This window comes from Alexandromys fortis, unplaced genomic scaffold (assembly GCF_014885135.2).
Source record: "Alexandromys fortis isolate MF-2015 unplaced genomic scaffold, M_Fortis_MF-2015_v1.1 scaffold_207, whole genome shotgun sequence".
Classification (NCBI taxonomy): Eukaryota; Metazoa; Chordata; class Mammalia; order Rodentia; family Cricetidae; genus Alexandromys; species Alexandromys fortis.
The window spans coordinates 2,464,224-2,483,679 of record NW_026068106.1 but is presented as its reverse complement, the minus strand read 5'-3'; the positions used below and the strand labels follow the sequence as shown (position 1 = coordinate 2,483,679).

Here is a 19,456-nt window from a genome sequence, read left to right as displayed (position 1 = left end):
GGTCACCTAGCTCCCTGTGCTCCTGGAGGCCCAGGGTTGTAGCTTCAGGACAGTGGACAGTACTCGGAGGGCTTGGTGTAGGTGACAGGGCCTTAGTGACTTGACCACAGGTGGGTCAGCTCTTCTTGGAAACACAGCTTGCAGCTCCAGCGGACACTAGCTTTGAGTGATGATGTCACTAGCTTTGTCCCCTTTTTTGTTCCCCAGCTCAGATCGCAGCTGGGCTACTTGACAAACCTCACCTCGGGAGATCTTTCCTCTCTGTTTCTTCATATCCTCGTCCTTAAATTTCTTCAGAGAAGAGCTGTTAAAAGCATTTACTCATTCATTCCGTTGACTAACATTCGTTTTGGACTTTCACTGGGCGTGGACTGGTTCCTCCTGTGTCTTGTCATCTTACGATAAAGATTCGTCTTGCCTGTTTTTCGGAAAGCTGTAGGCCTTTGGCTGAGGATAATGCCTTGGTTAGGAATTCTGTTGCTGTGATGAAACACCGTAACCACATGCAACTTTGGGAGGGAAGGTTTATGATCTCAGAGCTTGCGCCCACCATCCAGGGGAGTCAGGGTCATGGTGTGCCCAGTTGGGAAGCAGAGCGCTATGAATGCTGGGTGGCACTCAGCTCTCGTTCTCCTTTTTATCCTGCCGTGGACCCACATGGCGGTGACAACCACAGAGCAGTCTTTCCCTCCTTAGCCTAACTTAGAAACTTCCTTGTAGACATGAGCAGGTTTGTCCTGTCAGTGAGTCTAGAACCTGTCGGTATGAACCATCACAAGGATGTGAAAAGCTTCGGTCTCCAGTGGGTATTGCAATTCTAGTGCATTTAATCCTTCATTGTGGAAACAATTCCAGAGTGTATGTATGGCAGATACCACAGTAGATACTGTCACATAAACTCACATTTATAATAACTCTATCAAATTAGTACGTCACTTTACAGATGAGCCTAGGGAAACTGGGAAGCTCACAAGCTGTTCCAGTAGATGTAGTCACTGTCAGGCCCACCTTAAGACACAGGTCGCCAGACCTCAGAACGTGGCATGTCCCTTCACGTGAAGAAGTGCCAGTGGGTCCTACACACTAGGATCCTTTATTCCCAAAAGCTGTTTGTTCCTCTTGGTAACTGATGGAGGCCAGGTGCATCCCTGATCCCTAGACCTGTCACAGACCCCAGCGGGTCACATGGCTACGTCTCTAAATGCTTTCTCTTCTCGCGTACCATAGGAAGGATACTTAACGAACCTGAGAAGCCTCTGGGAAGATTACCCACATGTGTACCTCTCGTGAGTATTTTGTGTGACTCACTAAGGCCACTGAGGACCAGGTCATGACCTGACCTGTCGAGCATGGGGTTGTAGGCAGTAGTGTGTCTTCGAGAATCTCCGCTTGAGGCATCATCTGTATTAGCTCCAGCCATAGAGGTTCCCAGTCTGCTTGCAACAGATGCAGGCAGAACTCCCCATCAGGGTCTCTGGCTTTGTGTCTTACTGGAGACCCCAGAAGTTCAAACATCTTCCATATTCCTTTTCCTGTTTGTGATGCTGCCAAGACCTGGGACTGTGTCTCTCTGGAGGCCACCCTGTGTCCCTAAGGGATCTCAGAGCAGCAATAGCAAAGGGTGTGGAGCTTTGAAACCTAGAGCCTCTCTATTGTTGCATTCAGTGGTTGCCATGACCACACCCTGCTGTCATCAGCTGCCTCCTCGGCTTTTCCTTTTCTGGGCTGAGAAAATGAGTGTGACCACTACTGCTTCCTCCCATGCACGGACCTTGTCCTTTGAGTGGTCTTATACGGGTGCTGTGGGTACGGTGGTCTCTGCCTCCCTCCCTCCCCCCCCCCCCCCCCCCCCCCCCCCCCCGTCCCTCCCTCCTTCCCTCCTTCCCTCACTTGCTCCTGGTCCTGCTGGTTACCGACAACCTTGGCTTAGGCCTTTCCTCCTGTTCTGGGCAAGTACTCTGGGGGTGTTCTCGGTCCCACTCGTGTTGTTTAACTCCCTGGTCTCCAGCTTCCAGGTGAAGTTTTTCTACTTGTGTCAGTTGGCCTACTGGCTGCATTCGCTACCTGAACTTTACTTCCAGAAGGTACGGAAGGTGAGTACTCCCTTCTCCTGTCCCCCACCCCCAGACTCCTCTTCCCCTCAGCCCTCCTGTTGTTTCTGGTGACCTCTGTCCCCCACTTTGGAGACCCCTCTTCCCCGCAGCCCTCCTGTTGTTCCCAGTGACCTCTCCTTTCTCTTCTTCTGGAGGCATGGTGGGTTGGCTCATGATGGAGTCAGCTCTTGTGATATTTCCACACCAACCCCCAAGAGAGAAGCGTCACTCTCTGGGCTCCTCCACCAGATGTGTGACCATTGGCAAAATCTAATCTAATCTAGATACTGAACGGGGGAGAAGATCTTGCCATCCCCAGTCCTTCTTGTTGTTTTCCTCAGAGTAATGCTAAAAACTCTCTTCCAGTTCCCGTGTCTTCCTTCCCAGCCCGGACCTGCTGTCTGGCTCTAGGCTCTACACAGCTGGCCCACCCTCTTGTCACTAGCCCAGGGTATGGGGTGACTGTGCGGGTAGGGAGACCTGGCCCTGTCTTGTTCCCCTTACACATCCCTCGGTCCTCTGCATATTCCTTTAGAGAATGACCATGCTCACTGTCTGCCCGTCTCTTTTCCAGGAAGAAATCCCCCGCCAGCTGCAGTACATTAGCCTGTACCTGCTTCACATTGCTGGGGCATACCTCTTAAAGTGAGTGAGAGCGGAGCCAGCCCCAGTTCCTTGACCTTCAGTGCCCCTGTGTCTGTCCATGCGGTCTCCAGCTAGCAGGCATTTGGTAGATACCAACTGTTGAAGGAGTACCATGCTGAGGCTTGGGAATACAGCATGTGGAGAAGGCTTCTCTTATCTCCAGTGCTTCGTTCTTCACCTGGTCAGAAGGGAAGACAGTTGTGATGAGCTCTGAGATGCTTGGCGTCAGGAGCCGTCAGAGCCCAGCGCAGTCAGCCTCCTCAGTCTGAGGCAGAGCCGAGGAAGACTTCCAGCCGAGCTGTCCTTTGAACTATGCCTTTGCAGCCACCAACTGGGCTCCTGCCACATGGCGTCCAAATGCTGCTGGAGCATATAGGCCTAGAGTTCATCTCAGTTTGGCTCGTAATGAAATAAAGAGCAGCTGACTGTATGGTTGTCCTAAAAGTGGGGAAGAGTTTCTGTGTTAGACCTTGAGTATCGCTTTTATGAATAGTACCTTGATGAATGAGCTATGCCATTGGTAACTGGGCTTTCCATGTAGGAGTAGAACCCGAACTTTGTGTAGACTAGCCTTTGAGAGCTTCACTGTGGTGCGCAGATGTCCTGGGGCCCTGGTTCTGAGGAACTCACAACAGGCTTCCTGTGAGAATGACTGACGTGTGTTTACATATGTGTGTGCGTGCGTGTGTGCCTGTGTATGTTTTGGAATCCACCAGATCTCAAGCTTTGGCTTCCTGTCTCTGGACGCCAAGAACCATGGCAGCTGTTCCAGCTGTGCTCCTACTTTGGGTGCTCACAGCTCACAGGCAGAGGGGTTATGGTCACTGGTTTGCTCCCCAGCTGTGTGTATTGAGCCATACAGGGGGGAGAGCTTCCTGCTGCCTCAGATAGTAGGAAGTCAGACAGCAGGAATTCTTCATATATGTACCCACAGAGCTCAGCAGCCTTCTTCGGGGTCCCCTTTTGTGTGTGATTCTGGCAGACTGAGAACGGAGGGTGCAAGATACCGTGACATGTATGAGTCAGGTTCTTTGTGGGAACAAGTAAGGGTAGCTGACCTAGAAAAAACCAGGTCAGAGGCTGGGAAGTCTGTCTAGGGAAAGTACCTGAAGGTTTAGCAGCTCGACTGTCAAAAAAGATAAGGTATAGTCCGCATGCCCCTCCAAGAAGTGGAAAACAGAATCCAGGCACAGGGAGCAGCCTGAGCCACCACAGGCTTCTGCTCTCGGGCATCTTGCAGCGAAAGTAAGGCTTGTCTTTCTTCCCAGCTTGAGCCGCCTGGGCCTCATCTTGCTGCTGCTGCAGTACTCAACGGAGTTCCTCTTCCACATGGCTCGACTCTTCTACTTCGCAGATGAGAACAACGAGAGGCTGTAAGTGGGGTGCTGGTTGCCGGCCTGTCTAGAGACCTCTGGGGTGTAAGTGGGGTGCTGGGTGCTGGCCTGTCTAGAGACCTTTGGGGTGGCACCTACGCATCTCCCGAGGTCTGGATGGTTGGAGGTTTTTGCTTTGGGTGTCAGCTGCCCCCTTAGTGCAAGCAGCACCCTATGCTTATTCATGTATTAGAACGTCTGGAAATCTCTCCTGGGTCCTGTCTGATTCCCTGTCCCACTCTGGGTTGATTCTGGAGAAGGGGTTGAAGGTTCCTTGAGGGGCTCTCAAAGCTGACACTCCTTTTCTGCCCCTGTGAGCAGGTTTAACGCCTGGGCTGCTGTGTTTGGGGTCACACGCCTCTCCATCCTCACTCTCGCCGTGTTGGCCATTGGCTTTGGATTGGCTCGGGTGGAAAACCAGGTGTTCGACCCTGAGAAAGGGAACTTTAACACCTTGCCTTGCAGGTGAGTTGGCAGAAGCCTGAGGTGGGGAATCGAGGCTCTCTGAGCACGGCCAGGCACCTCTTTAACATGACACATCTTCCCAGGTGGTCAGGGAGGAGGGAGGAGGAGACCCTTGAGGCTCCCACACAGTGACACTTAGGAGCAAGTCTGTTGACATCAGTCTCCTGCTTCCATCAAACATGTTTCTCAGCTTCACTGGGCTCAGACCGCAGTGAGGACCCATGCAGTACGGACCCCTCATCCCCGCTCAGCACATCACTGTGCAGAAGACGTTTCTCGCCCAGGCTAGGTTGATCTTGACACCCTCATGAGACTTTGGAGCGTTGTCCTCTGTGTCTTGCTCTGTGGCCTTCCCTAGCGTCAAGGAAAACAACCAGAAAGCTATGTGGTCCATGAAGCTATAGGCATTGGAGCGCAGGCAGTCTGTCTAGGGTTGTTCCACTGTCACTTGACATGCTAGAAGAGAATTATTCGGTACTCTCATAATTTAGTTCACTTGAATGTTATTAATATAACGTTACAATATTAGTATAGCTTATATTGCTCTGCCTGTGGGCCATGCACACGGGATAGATACAGCCGTGGATCTGTAGGATGAGTGTGACCGTGGGGGGTGAGTGTGTAACTGGCACCATCTCCCTCCCATCCCCTTGGGGCCTTCACCTCCCATTGCTGAAGCTGTAATGGAGAGAAACTGAAGCACTCAGCCTTCCTGGTGCTAGCGGCTGTGCTGAGGATGGGCCACAGGAGCTACAGAGATCTGGCCCGGCAGCCCCTACACCTCCTTCCTCACCCTCGGATCCTTCTCTCCCTGTCTGCAGGCTCGGCATGCTGCTGCTGGTGTGTGTTGCCCAGGCCTGGCTCATGTGGCGCTTCATCCACTCGCAGCTGCGGCACTGGCGGGAATACTGGAAGGAACAGAGCGCTAAGCGCAGAGTCCCAGCTGCCTCCAGGCTTCCAGCCAGGCCCATCAAGAGGGAACCTGGTGAGTGCCAGGGCTGTGGCCGAGAGCCAGTGGGCGGGGTCTGTCTGCGATGGGTGAAGTAGAGTTGGGACCTGGCTCTTAGGTACTCCACAGACCGGTACTTCTGGGCTCCTCCTTCTAGATACTTCTCTCAGGCCTTGGGCTCGATGACCAGCATGTGGCTGGGCATGAGCCAGAGACCCAGTATGATCGGGCTGGCCACAACAGGGCCTTGATCCCTGGCCACTATGCTTCAGGGCAGCAGTGGGTGGGGACTTCTGGAAGGAAGTATGTCCTCTGGGTGGCTTCTGGCAGCCAGTCAGGTTCTGCTGCTGTTGCAGTTGGTGTCACCCATGCCCTGTGCTACACGGTGGCTGTGTCCTCACCTGCCCTTTTGCCCTACATCTCAGCCCACCCCTGCCTCCAAGGCTGTTAGCTTCCCATCTCTCTTCAGGAGTGGCTCATAGTGACGCAGTGTTAGGGATAAGCGGCAGGGATGGGACACCCCCATCTCCTTTGACTCTTGAGCCTTCTTGAGTGATCCCCTATACCCAGAGGCCCTCAGACATCCCAGCCCTAATCTCCTGCCCAGCCTGGGGGCCCATCTGCATGCCTGGTTTCTGACTCACCTGCAGTTTTCCAGGCAGCTGCCTGCCTGGCAAGAGCTCCTGTGTTTGTATGCCGCTTGGGTGTGAGGAGGCCTGAGGGAAAGGGGTTGGGAGGAGGGTTTTCTGTGCGGCTGCAACTCAGTGAGTTTGTGGAGATGCTTTTTTTTCCCCTCAATAAAGCCTTGCACAGTTCCACAAAAGGAGTGTCAGGCTTGGTCCCTGAAGCAACTTGTTCCCCATCTCTCCTCTTTGTCACCAGTTGGTCCTCTGCGGGGCTGAGGGATTGAGGACATTAGAGGTGCAAGCCAGCATTGCTCAGATGTCAGCGTAGGTTGCTTCTTGTTTTTTTTTTTTTGTTTGTTTCTGTGTGTCACCCCAGATGCTCTCCACTAAAAGATAGTCAAAGACCAAAAACCTGAGGCAAAGGCACTTATCAAAGGCACTAGGGCAGGCAGCAACCCTCCCTGGACTGTCTGCTGGCTTCCTTTGGTACAGCCGGGTTCCTCACTGGGTGATCTACGCTCAACAAGGCCATGTCCCCAACCATCAGACACTCCCACCTTCCACGCCTCCATTTTCCGGCCCCAGTCTTAGCAGGGCCTTCACGTGGTCTCTCTCCGCTCCCAGGTTACCATGAAAACGGTGTGGTGAAAGCAGAGAATGGAACCTCCCCACGGACTAAGAAACTCAAGTCTCCCTAAGGCCAAAGTGCTGAGAACGGGATCCACTGGTTGAGGGCCCAGCGGGAGGTGAGAAGCACTGACTCCAGCTCTGCCTCTCCGTCCTCCTCGCCGTGCTCCGTCTCCATCAGCAGAAACCTTGGCGTCACGGGGGGGGGGGGGGGGGGTAGCTCTTGACCTTCTTGGCTTTCTCTTCTTCCACAAACCATTTTCAATAAAGCCAAAAATCTTCCTCTCTTGCTCCCTTGAGCCACCTCCTGGCCTCACCTCTGTCCTGTTTTGGGTCTTCTCAGAGGCCTAGATTTTCCTACATGTCTTTCTCGCTCACCTCTTTCTCTTCCTTCACGGCTGTTTCTCTTTCTCCTCACTTCCTGACTTCAATGTGCAATTCCTCTGATTTTTTTTTTTTTTTTTACAATGAGAGGGAGCTAAGATGGCAGCGGTCCTGTCCGTCAGTCCCAGGACCTGTCTATCTGGAAGCCCCTTGCCAAGGAGCTTCCCTCAGAGCTGGTGGCAGATCCTCAGTGGCCTTTGTGTGGATGGGCAGGAGAGAGAAAGGTCATCCCTCTTGGATCACAACATTCTTGGTGCTGACTGACTGACAAGATGTAGGATTCTGGTTCTACACGTCCCATCCCCAAGTGGTTTGCTTTGGGACACAGTGACTTTATCCAGAAAGACAGTGTTAATTAACTTTTGAGTCCCAGGACTCCAAAGAACTTCCAGTGCTGCATTTGAGTTGGAAACCAGCCTGCCTTCACTCTGGGGGGATTGTGCTAAGAACATGCCTTCTTCCCACTTCTACCGCAAGAGCAAAGCATGGCAGACGGCGGCCTCTCCTGGAAAGGTGGCTTGGCGAGGACAAAAGAGTCCGTCTGGACCTTTCTCCAGCTGTGCCAGCAGCTGGACTTCCTTAACCCGCCCACCAGCATCCAAAACCAAAACAAACAGCAGTTACAAACCTGCCCAAGATACGCCGCTCCCAAGTCCAGAAGCAGCCTGCCCATATGGGACTGGATATGCATCTAAGACTTCATCTCCCGACCTGCAGAAACGTGAAGCCTCAAGGCCTCCAGTCCTGTGTGGACCCCTGGTGTCCCCAGGAGGGTCACCTGGCCACCCTTCCTCTGGCTGCACCTGAGTGTTCTTTAAAATTGTGTCCTTTGCTGACATTGTCGAGCACACCTAGAGCATGGTGATGGGGCAGTGTCTCAGGGTCACTCTTCCGGCTGTGTGAGCAGACACAGTCCTGTCCACAGGAGTCTTCTTCTGACGTCATAGTAGAGACCAGAGCTTGAATTTTTGCCCATAAACAGGGAGATGGGTCTTCATCAAGGCAGCTTCCTCTCTCCAAGTCTCTAACAACGTGTGTAAAGTGTAACTTACCAGTATTTGAGGAATTTGATTCCAAACATCACTGTAGCATTCTTTTCCCCTCTGTGTCCAGGATAAGCATACAGAATAGGGATAAGATTCTCTTGGCTTCTTCTGGGTGCACGTAGGAAGCAAGGCAGAATTTTGAAAGTACATTTCTGCATTCTCTCTCTCTCTCTCTCCTTCCCGGGCTCTTGGCAGCCCTCACAGAGTTGGTCTGGCACTTTTTAGCCAGTGTAGCCCAATATTCTGGTTGTGATTTTAATTGAGCTCATGCTTGTGAAACTGCCTAGAGCTGTGTGGAGGTTCAGCCAGCGGTTCCCAAATCCACCTCACGCCGTTAGTCTAGGTGTCCTCCCGGACCCTCCCCCAGGCTATGGCACTGGCAGGCCATTACCAGCTATTGGCAACAGTTTTGTCGCCAGGCTGGGCTGTTGATACTTGTGACAAGCATGTGATATGTAGAGGTCTTGCAGAAAGAGGTACAGAGAGCAGGTGACATTCTGGATCCAGCAGCCTCGTCACTGTGTGTGGGTTTCTGTTATTCTCTCCCGGGACACTTGGAGGCCTGACATGATGTGGCTTCATTCCTTAAATGTCTTGCAAGCTTCCCGTGTTGCTAGTCTGTGGGATGTATTAACAGGGACCCAATATCTGGATTGATGTAGGCTCTTCTAGAACATAAGAATTTGGTCAATGGTAGGAGTTAGGATAGTGTTCATTTCCAGAGAAAAGGCCCGAGTCCAACGGCCATACCTCACCAGCCTCGACTTCAGGGATGTTTGTTGGCTTAGGAAAACGACAGGCTACTTTCTCATCCACCCAGGCTCTCTGGAATCGGTGTTGTAGGAAAGCTAAGACTTTGGTAAGTTGTCACAAATCATATTGCCAGAATTCCAGTAACCAAGTTCCACATCATCCTGTAAGCATGCAGGCTAGCTTGTACTAATTTGAGCACCGTGGCCTCATTCTTCGTTCTTACCAAGTCTCTCCTGTCCCCAAAGTGCCACAACCCTAGTGAAGGACCTGCCACACTCCTCTATTCTAAGATGCTCGGCAGCATCCTCCAAGACCAGAAGATGCTCTTCTCTACCTCAGCAGCCATTGCCTGTTTCTCAGCATCCCTGGGATGCCAGCAGGCGGGAGTGGCAGGAGTGGTGGATGGTGAAGTCCCTGCTGCCAGTTGCCCTCCTCAGAGGATTGATGATGGGACGTTTATTTTTACAAGTTGTCCAGGCATGGGTGCCTACACTATGAGTAAGCTCTGTGTGCTCCTCCTACAGCCCAGTGGTTCTGGAGGTTGTGGGAGAGCAGCAGACTAAAGCTAGAAAGGGAGGCTCTCTGCCAGTGCAGTTAGTCCTATCCCTGTGTGCCTAGATGGTTATGGCTAGCACCACCTAACCTGTCTAAGGGTGACCTTAAATCACTTAAATTTAGATGCCTGTGCCCTGGCTATGGACACCATGCTTTTGTGGAATACCTGGGACCGTGTGAGCCCATGAAGGTAGATGCCTCCTCCTTTGTCCCCTTTGGCATTTTTCCTGAGTAGTTAAAAAGGGGCGTGGGGAGCAGAAAGAGTGCATTCTCCAAAAAACGTCTACAATGTTCATGTAAATTCCCTACATCCTTAAAGAAATCCACTGACTCTTTCAGCTAGGGAAGGCCTTTGTATGTGTTTTTTTGATGGGCTTCAGCCTTCCCAGCTGGGTTTGCAGAAGTCCGGCATGGGAGAAAGTAGAGGGTCTAGGTACAGCTAACCTTCTCTGCTTACAGGCCTCCGAGTCTCTAGCAGACAAATTTACATTCTTGATCTCTGCCCTCTGTGCTTCACTGGTGTAGAATGGACTTAAGTAAGGCCTGTGGGTCAGGACAGTGGGATGGTCGTCTCCCTTGCACGACCTCCTGAGCTTGCAGCTTCTTTCCTCAAAAGAGGGGCAATATTAATGTCAGAGTTGGAAATACCCATAGGCTCCCTCTCCGGCCTTCCGGTAGCATTAGGAGGACGCTTTCACCAGCCTCTCACCCTTCACCCTGTTGCACATGCGGACATTACTTTCATTGCGCATCTTTCGAAGCTCCGCAGATGAGAGGCCAAGTCCTACCGAGCAGCCTCTGTAAACTCTGTTCTTGTTCTTGTCCTCAGCAGGTCCCTGTTCTTTTGTGTAAAAAGTGCCTTATAATGCCTTGTGGCCTTCACTGGTACTGTATGGCCAGCCCCCAACTGCCAGGGCTCTAGGGCTGACTGTCACATGCAGCCAATGACACCATACCTCAGCATGGCTCCAGGTAAAAGGGACATGGGTTGACAGTTTTGACCCTCTTCTCCTCACACACAGATCTCGTGTGTTCTCTTTGTCTCAAGCGTCCCCTTGTCTGTTGCCCTTGGGGTTGGCTGGTGGCTGTGGAAGCTTGGTAGATGGCCCCACTGCAGGCGCCCATGTAATAAGGAAAGCTTGGAGGTTGGGGAGAAGGTCACTTTGTACCTCCACGGCACGCCCCGCTCCTCTGGTCCTCTCACTGCCACCCCAGACTAGATACAGCATCCTCCTCCCAGCTGTTGTTCTTCCATGTCACCCCAAGCTTGTATAAGGAATGCATTCACTTGGACTTCTGGGTCCAAGTCTTAGCTCATCGGAAACTTGCTTGGAAACAAACTACCTATGGTCTGGTAGCTGCCAAGCTCCTGGTTTCCTGTCAGGGTTACCTTGTGTTCCTAGCACCAGCCCCCTCCCTGACCCTTGCCTACCTGTCTACCTGTTCCCAGTCCTCTTCCGGGTTGTGCAATAACCCTCCCAACCAGTGGTCTTTCCCACAGGCCTTCGTCCCTTGCTGTATTGGGCAGAGTGGGAGAGAGAGGACCCATGGGAGGGGTAGTCGTCATCCCTTGTACCAGAGTCAGCCTCCTCCCTTGTCGCTGTCATTCTCGTGGTCCGGGTGGGTTGCTGTGGCAGTCTTCTAGAATGTGTAGCATTGTCTTAGAGATCCTTATTTTTTTTTTTTAAATGTGTTGAAAGGAAAAACAAAATCCTCAGGCTGGGACATTATCCCTGTCTGGGAATAGGGTCCGCTCTGGTGTTGCCAGCATCACCCTCACCACGGAAGGCATTCCAGAGTTTTTGTCCCTGTGGGGAGGATGGAGATTATATCCAAGAATCAGCCACAGTGGTGAGCGCTGCCCCCCACCCTCCCACCCAGGACCTGGCTGTGACCGTGAGTGCTGTCCTTCTTTGGGGCACAGATTGGCGTGTGAGGAAACCTCACTTTTCAGTTACCCTGTTTAACAAAACACCTGGAGGATGAGAAGAGGAGCTGGTGCCCTGGGCAACGCAGAATGCAAGTGTGGACACATGGACTGTTTCTCTACGTTAACCTGTTCGTGTTATGGACCAAATTCAACAAGGAACTCAAGGAAAATGTGTAACTGAGTATTTATGCTTTCGTATAAAACAGTTGGGGGGAGGGGTGTCTTTTTACTTTTGGTGAATTTTTTTTTTCAAAGTCCTTTTTGCGCTGTTTCTCTCTGGTTTTTGGAAACAAGCTACAGTTTTGTATGGATTTTTTAAAATGTAATTTTGGAACAAATGATCAAATATTTTCTGAAATACCTGAATAAAGAGCATAGAATTATTGGTCATAACCATTTCTGGTAGAACTCACTGGTGTGGTTTTATGGATAAATATTATTTAGTCTTTATTCTTCCATTTGTTTTCACTTTGGAAAAACACGCATTCATGTAAACTGTAACTGTTGTGTCTAAAATGGTTCACTGTGTCGTAACTGGGTTAGCATGTATCATTTTTATCTCATCTGTAACAGTGAGTTCGAAAAGGGGATTTCCTAACAGGTTTTGTAAGTTGGATGTCCCCTCCTTCAGGTAGTCCTCCATGCTCTTACTACTCTCCAGCAATGTCACGCAGCTTGAAGGAGATGTAGGTCTTGGTCTCTGTGAATGCAATGTCCCAGTTTGGTAAGAAGGGCAGCAATAGGGTGGCTGGTGTGGCGTAAATGCCCTGCTATTGCATGCAGCTGTGGCTGCATTTTCCAGAACCATCCTTGGGGAGTGTGCTCAGGAGGTGGGTGCAGTTGCCGGTGGTAGCTAGCCAAGGGAACCCACAGGGGTAAACACCACCCAGAGACTTCCTTGAGGTGAGTGGGACTGATGGCAGCAAGCTCTGGTGCAGATGGTTCCCATCCTGCTCCCATGTGGCACGCCGGGCAACATCCGGCGGTGAGCTAAGGTAAGCTAGCCCGTTTCTCATCTGTGTCCCGCCAGTTTTGTTTCCCAGGGTTTGGCGGCGACAACAGCGTTGAGTTCATGGTACACATAAAACTATATATCATTTATTTTTGAGACAGGCTGGGCTGTTGCTGGTTTCCTAGCCCAGGTTGGCCTCAAACTCCTGGCAATCCAGCCTCTGCCACCTAAAAGCTTGGATCACAGGTATGTGCCACCGTGCCCACTTTTAAACTGGCTGATTTGTTTTTGTTTTTGAGCCCGGGTCTTACAGTATAGTTCTGGCTTGCCTCCACTGCATTGCAGACTAGGTTGGCCTGGGACATAAGCAGTCTTCCAGCCCGAATGCTGGGATTGCAGGTGTGCGTGCCCTTACCTGGATAAACTGATGTTAATAAACGTGCTTGTGCTTGTGCGCCAACAGGATATTAAAAAAAATCACATACCCGGGAGCCCTTGGAAACAATATTTAGAGAACCTCTTCTTCGCCTGCTTGTCCTGAACATACTGAAGCTTTGTAGACACAAAGGGAATCCCCTTAATCACAACAGTATGTTCAAGGCCCCCTCGTGGTGTATTTGGGGGACATACCCTGGACTGAACAGTGGCCCACCACCAATGAACTATCCTTATGAGCCTTGAACACATCCTTCAGTTAAATCTGATGGACGTGGCTACCAGTGCGCTGCCCCTGCAGACGGTAACTGGCCATGCTGTGGCGTATTTGAAGGGGTGGTCATCTCTCAGTGGTGCTCACTACAGTTATCACTGAGCTGTCATCCATCACCTGAGCCCAGGGCTCAAGATGCATGCCAGTTGCGACAGTATCATATGGTACTTAGTGGCACCTTGTGGCCGCAGGCCTCTTCAGGGTCTCAGAAGTGATCTGCTCTGATTGTGTAGTGGACAGTGTGTGTGCTACTTCCACAGGCATTCCCGTCAGCTCCGGTCTTCTGTGAGATACCTCTCAGACCTCGTCGGGATATTTGTTATCAGGTCTGCTCAGTCTTGGGTCAGTTTGAAAGATGCGAGATGAGGCATGGGAAACAAGCTTACAGAATGAGTGTGCCAGCCTTACGTAAGACCAATGTCTCTTGGGACTACAGTGGGCAATGGTAAGCGCTATCTGTACGGTATCTCATGGAAAAGAAAAGAAATAAGTGGATAGAACTGAGATTGAAGGGGGTGGTGGTTTGAATAGGAATGGCCCCCATAGGCTCATGTATTTGCATACTTACTTGGTCATTAGGGAATAGTGCTACTTGAGAGGGATTAGGAGGTGTGGCCTTGTCCAAGTGGGTGTGGCCCAATTGGAGGAAGCATGTCACTGGGGGTGGGTTTTAGGGTTTTAAAAGCCCACTCTTCTCTTTTCCTGTTGTCTGTGGATCCAGAGGTAGAACCCTCAGCTCCTTCTCCAGCACCAAGTCTGTGTGCATGCCACCATATCCCACCATGATGATAATGGACGAAACCTCTGAAACTGTAAGCCAGCCCCAATTAAATGCTTTCCTTTGTAAGAGTCCCCATGATCACGGTGTCTCTCACTGCAACAGAACACCCCTGACTAAGACAGGGATGAAGGTGCTTAAACTTCAAAGGGGAGGGAGAAGATCTAAAAGAGATGGCCTCTATTTCAGCAAAAAGCCCAAAGCCAGTGGGAAAAGAATAAGAAGGGTTTCCGTATGCTACCGGCTGGACACATATGTGAAAGATAGCCAAGGAGCAGGCCATTGCTTCTGTAGGCTTCCCCCTTCCACGGAAGGCAGGGATGGCTGGGAATGATAGACGGTATGAATTTCTCAGGGGGCTTTCAGAATGCCGAGGGTACCATCACTCAACTCGCCCAAGTTTCAACTCTTGAAAAACATCTAGTGTACGTGCACATATTTGAGGGGGTGCATGCCATGGGGAGCATATGGGGATCAGAGGACAACTGTGCTCAAGTCATTCCTTGTCTTCTACTTTGAGGTGGAGCCTCTCGGTTGCCATTGCACTGGGCAATCTAGGATAGCTGGCCTGTGACTTTCCTGGGGACACTCCCGTCTCCGCATCTCATATCACCGAAGAAGTGCTGGGATTACAGATGCATGGACTGCGACGGCTCTTACTTGGGGGCCATGGATTTGAACTCAGGCCATGGACTGCGACGGCTCTTACTTGGGGGCCATGGATTTGAACTCAAGCCATCAGAATTTCACTGCTAGCACTTTCGCCCACAGGGCCATCTCCCTGGCTCAGTCCTCTGGAATCTAGAAAGCGTATTTGGGGTGGCTGATTCTTAAAATAAGTCCAAGGAAAAGGAATTGACCTCCCTAACTATAGTGCCTACCCTAGAGGGGCATAGTACCCTGAGGTGACCCCCGCCAAGAGACCCTTCTGAGGAAGGAAAGGAGCCTAGGGAGTGTGTCCTTAGAGCTCAGTAGTTGGGGACAGGGATCATGCACAGGATTTCTTTGAAAAATGACCTAAGAGCTCCCTCAAGAAAAGTGCCCTGTGAGTGAGAATAAGCCCGTCTTTGGCACATGTCACTTAGCCAGCCCTGGCTACAAATGATATTACTAACCAATGAGAGAAATGCTATGTGCTTTTCCAGCTTTCTGGATATTCTTAGCTATTCCAAAGCTGAGAGAAGGGATGCAGCAGCCAGAGGAGGACTCTACTTGTCTGGCACACTCTGTACTGAAGGCTCCCAGGCCTGGGGCAGAACTGGATGGAGCAAACCGGATAAAGCTTGGCTAATTTAGACTAAAACAGATTTTCTAAAGCACTGAGAAATAAAACTTCAGACAGCTAGAAATGATGGGAGGAAACGAACCTGGTTTCTTCCCGAGATAGCCTAGAACTGAAAGGAACCCTTTGGACAAGCTACTTCGATGTGTCTTAATGCCTTGCAAAAGGCAAAACCAGGGAGCCCCTCCCTCAGCCCCGGTAATTCTGAGAGGACCTGGGCGTTCTGGTCCTGTATGACTTCATCCTCACTGTTGCATGTTTTGGGTGACAGGGAAGAATCTGGCATGGCTGATTCATAGAAGAACATCGATGGCTGTCAATCTGAGCTCATTGGAGAGCCTGAAAGTGTGACTAGTCTTGCCCTGCTCCTCTTCTAGGTGACACTCTCTAAAAGGAATTCTTTCCTAGAGATATTTACATTGTATCCCAGTAAACACACAGATTTTATGAAAATAGGCGCCCTACTATGTACACCGCACTATTCTCTATTCCATTTTTGTAAACTTTGTTTTTGATGGTATTGTTGGTTCTTGTATGTACTATGAAAGTATTCTCCCCCTGAGCCAGACCTCAGGCCCCCAGTTTTTACTCTACTGATGGACTTAGAATTACACTCTGAAAAGCATGTCATATATTTCCCTACGACATGGAGGGAAGCTGATGGGTGGGGAGAGAGGCCCTTGGCCAGCAGCGACAGCGCTGCTGTGAACCTTATTTTCGATGTTCCAGATGTTTCCAGAGAAGTCTACCATCCCTTCTGTTCTTCATCCTTCTACGTCCATATTAAGCTTCCCAAAGAATCAGAAAACTAATTGTGTGTGCTGTGGTGTGGTATGAGGTAGTGTATGTGCTTGTGTGGGCTGAGTCTGCAAGCTGAACCTAGCTCTGGGTCCGGCTCCAGTCTGTTGGCCGCACACTTAGTACACAACAGGTTTGCATCTGAGGACCAGAGAAGGCTGTGTGGCAGTTTAAAGGCAGCCAGGCAGGGGGATTCTCTTACTCAGGGGTGGGTCAGTTTGTGTTTCAGGCTTGCAAATTACTGCTGAGGGTCTGCTTACTCTGAAGTTTATTTTACTAGTCTACCAATTCAGATGTTAGCCTCATCCCAAGCACCGATAGAGACATATTCAGGATACTGTTTGGCGAATCCTAGAACCCCCTGGACCCCATAAGCTAAAACTACCATGGTACCTCTGCCACTCCAAGGCACCGGTCTTCCATTCTTTGATAAATGAATTTATTTTAGACTTCAGCAATAGTGAAATAGAAGAGCCAAAACCGAGTGACGTGAATACTTGTATGATAAATACAAAGTAGGTTTCTTGACATCAGCTCAGTGTCAAAGATTTATATCGCATTCTCTCATTCAGGTCAGTTGGAGAAAGCTCGAACAAAGTTATAGTAGTTAATCCTGCCTTCTCCTTGGGTGCACATCCTGATTAACTGCAAGGGAACAAAGAGGGCAGGTGAGGCAGGGCTCCCTTCAGCTTAACTGCGGAGCACACTTACGTATAAAGAGCCCCAGTTTTTGCCAACCCAAACAAAGTTCAGCCTTTATATCTTAGCTGACTCAGAATAATCCTGTGATCCTGGAAGGCAGGTCAGGCATTGAGCCGCACAGTATACATTGTGAAAGCACAGCAGGAATATCCATATTTATAAGGGTGTTGGTATCACAGTGCTTTCCTTTTTTATCTTCTGAGGCAGCACCTCACTTTGTAGCCTCCATTGACCTTGAACTCATGATCCTCCAGCACACCCAGCTTCAAAATGCTTTTATTGCTATATTCCATGTATTAATATTTTCCCCCTTCCCAACTAAACACTCCTAAACAACAGCCGACTGCTATTACAGCCTAGTAGAAGTATCTAGTTATATCACCGCTTGAACTGTCCCCGGGAGTCAACAGTGATTGGCTGCGGGTGTCTGTGCATCATGCAGATCTGCCCTCCTTGCCCCACTTCCCAATGGCTACAGCTCCTCTCCCATGTCTGCTCCCATGTCTCCCAGTACAAATGACTTGAACATTAAAAAGTGAATTAGCCATGCTGTCAATCAAAGACTTCCAGAGCTAACTGGGTATTTGGCCCACATGAATCTGACCTTTCGTACGCCTTGATAACATTCTGTCTCCAGAGACCAAACATTTAAAGAGACCAAACAAAACCCTCCATCTTAACCTAGTTACTTCAACAAAACCATTTCCTAAATGAACCTTATTTTCCAAACATTTCTCTTGCTTGAAAACCTTCAAGAAGGTCAATAAAGCCCCTGTGTTCGTAGTCAATGAGCATGTCTTGATATTAATCTAGAGTCTTGGTGGGGGAGGGGGGGAATGGATTTTCTTCTGACTTCCAAGGGAGTTCTGGCTAGTGGGATTTGTAATGAATAAATGACACCCTTATTTAACAACCATGAACACTCTTGGAGGAACACTTGCATCCCTTACCCCATCTGTAGGAGTCATGCTATCTTACAGACACTGCTGCCTCAGGCAGTGGTCATATCAGCTTCTATGACAGACCTACTGATGGGCTGGCTTTGAGGGATCTCACAGCCTGTAATATCCGTTCATTAACTTATCTTCCCGTCCCTTCTTGGCAGCTGGTGCCGCGGGATCACTTCTACTACCCTCTAACCCTAACATGTTAGTCTAGCAACTTCTCTGCTGTGGGTTTCCAGCCCCATCTTACGATACATACACCCTGCAGCAACAGCTTGAAAAGGAAGTTGATGCTGCCACATGGGAAATCCCACCCCCGTTCTCAGGACGGGATGGGAGATCTGATTCTTGTAACTCCTTAGGGAGGAATGACCAGCGCTTCGTCTCGGCAGGCAGCCCAAGCCACAGTTCATACTGACCTCTTTAATCAAAGAGTCATTGACTGGGATGTTAAGAGTGTCACAGACTTTAAAGAACGTCTCTTTGTCTACGTATCCAGAACCCTCCTTGTCATATATTTGAAACGTTTCACGGAGGTTATCTTGGCAGGAATGGTCTTTCAGGTGCATCTGGATGGTGTCTATCAGAGTCTCCAGGTCCTGTTCCTTGGGTTCCTCCGTAGCTTGCTGGCTGTAAAGAAAAGGAAGAGAGGAATATATATATATATTCATTCTTGAGCAATCGTACCTCAGTGACCAAGGCTATTAATTGGTGAAATCTGCAAAGCTTTTTTTTTTTTTTTTTTTTTTAAGAAAAGCAAAACAAAAACCAGCCCACTGGCTGTTGCTAGTGGCTGACCACCACATCGTAAGGGCTGATCTAGGACAGTGTTTGAACGGCTTCTTGCCAGCAGTTAAATCACTCCACCACAAAGTGCCCGGTCTCATATTCTGTCACTCCCTATTTGCTATTTGTGGGAATCTCATTGGCCGCTAGCATTGCAGACTAACATTGCCTCATCCAAACCCAAGTGCCTGAGTGCTTAGAAGTTCTGCATGTCGCTATGCAGACAGGAATCTCTCACCCTCCCTTCAATTCTCAGTGAGTTATAAAAGGCCATCAAAGGGAACTTAGAGACTGCTCTAGAGGATGGTCAGGAGTGTAGGCTTTGCATTGTTGAAACCATGGAGAGATCAGCAGCAGAGCGTTAGGAAGAGGGATGTCTGTCCCTTCCCAACAGGACAGTAAGTAGAAGCTCAATTTGTACTTCCTCTGAGTACAAAGCTGGTTCTAAAACTGAGGATGTTGGTGCCAGAGAAGACTCCCTCACATTCCTAAGTCCTTTCAGAACAAAATACATTCAGAAGTTACCCCCACCTCCTGTAAGCATATGTTTCTCAGTGATGAGAAAACAGACTTGAAGATGCTATGACATAGTCCTGATACCCCAACAGAGGCGAGATCAGAACTTGTGTTCCGTCCTGTTCCTAACAATTTCATACCCTAATTCCCTCTCACTGAGCCCCTCCCTCCGTGACTGCGAAACCCTAACTCCCCCAGGCCTTCTCTGCTCTTCTGACAGATAACATTCAGAACCTCACTGAGTAAAACAGCGTGCCTTAGCTCCTGGTTCATTCTGTTTCTTAACCATTCGCTTGTGTGTGGTTGTGCACACATCCAGAAGAAGGCGTCTGGTCCCTCAGAGCCAGAGGGAGATGGTTTCAGGATGCCAGTTGGTTGTGTGCTGAGCCATCTCCCCAGCCCTAGGTTCCACTGTAGCCTGCAGCCGCCATTGTGGGCTCTGAGGCAGGGGAAAGTAGTGTGGTCTCTTAGGGTCTTTTCGGAAAGAAGAAACAAAAATCTAGCAAATATTTTATTTATTTGTTTGTTTGTTTGTTTTGAGGC

General features: G+C 50.0%; 2 protein-coding genes across 3 annotated transcripts in view; one reads left to right on the top strand and one right to left on the bottom strand.

The window, feature by feature from the left end:
* Positions 1–11,842, top strand: part of Tram2 (translocation associated membrane protein 2) — a 77,005-nt gene extending 65,163 nt beyond the window's left edge. The window contains exons 5-11 of the mRNA XM_050124068.1: positions 1,228–1,286; positions 2,009–2,093; positions 2,668–2,738; positions 4,007–4,111; positions 4,433–4,576; positions 5,398–5,561; positions 6,776–11,842. Coding sequence (XP_049980025.1) covers positions 1,228–1,286; positions 2,009–2,093; positions 2,668–2,738; positions 4,007–4,111; positions 4,433–4,576; positions 5,398–5,561; positions 6,776–6,849 — 702 coding nt within the window. The 3' untranslated portion in view covers positions 6,850–11,842. The remainder of the gene's footprint in view (positions 1–1,227; positions 1,287–2,008; positions 2,094–2,667; positions 2,739–4,006; positions 4,112–4,432; positions 4,577–5,397; positions 5,562–6,775) is intronic.
* The window catches only part of Efhc1 (EF-hand domain containing 1), a 37,102-nt gene continuing 28,818 nt past the window's right edge, over positions 11,173–19,456 (bottom strand). For both annotated transcript variants that reach the window (XM_050124066.1, XM_050124067.1), the window contains 2 exons: positions 18,031–18,241; positions 11,173–16,610 (listed from right to left, as the gene is read on the bottom strand). In XM_050124066.1, coding sequence (XP_049980023.1) covers positions 16,539–16,610; positions 18,031–18,241 — 283 coding nt within the window. In that variant the 3' untranslated portion in view covers positions 11,173–16,538. The remainder of the gene's footprint in view (positions 16,611–18,030; positions 18,242–19,456) is intronic.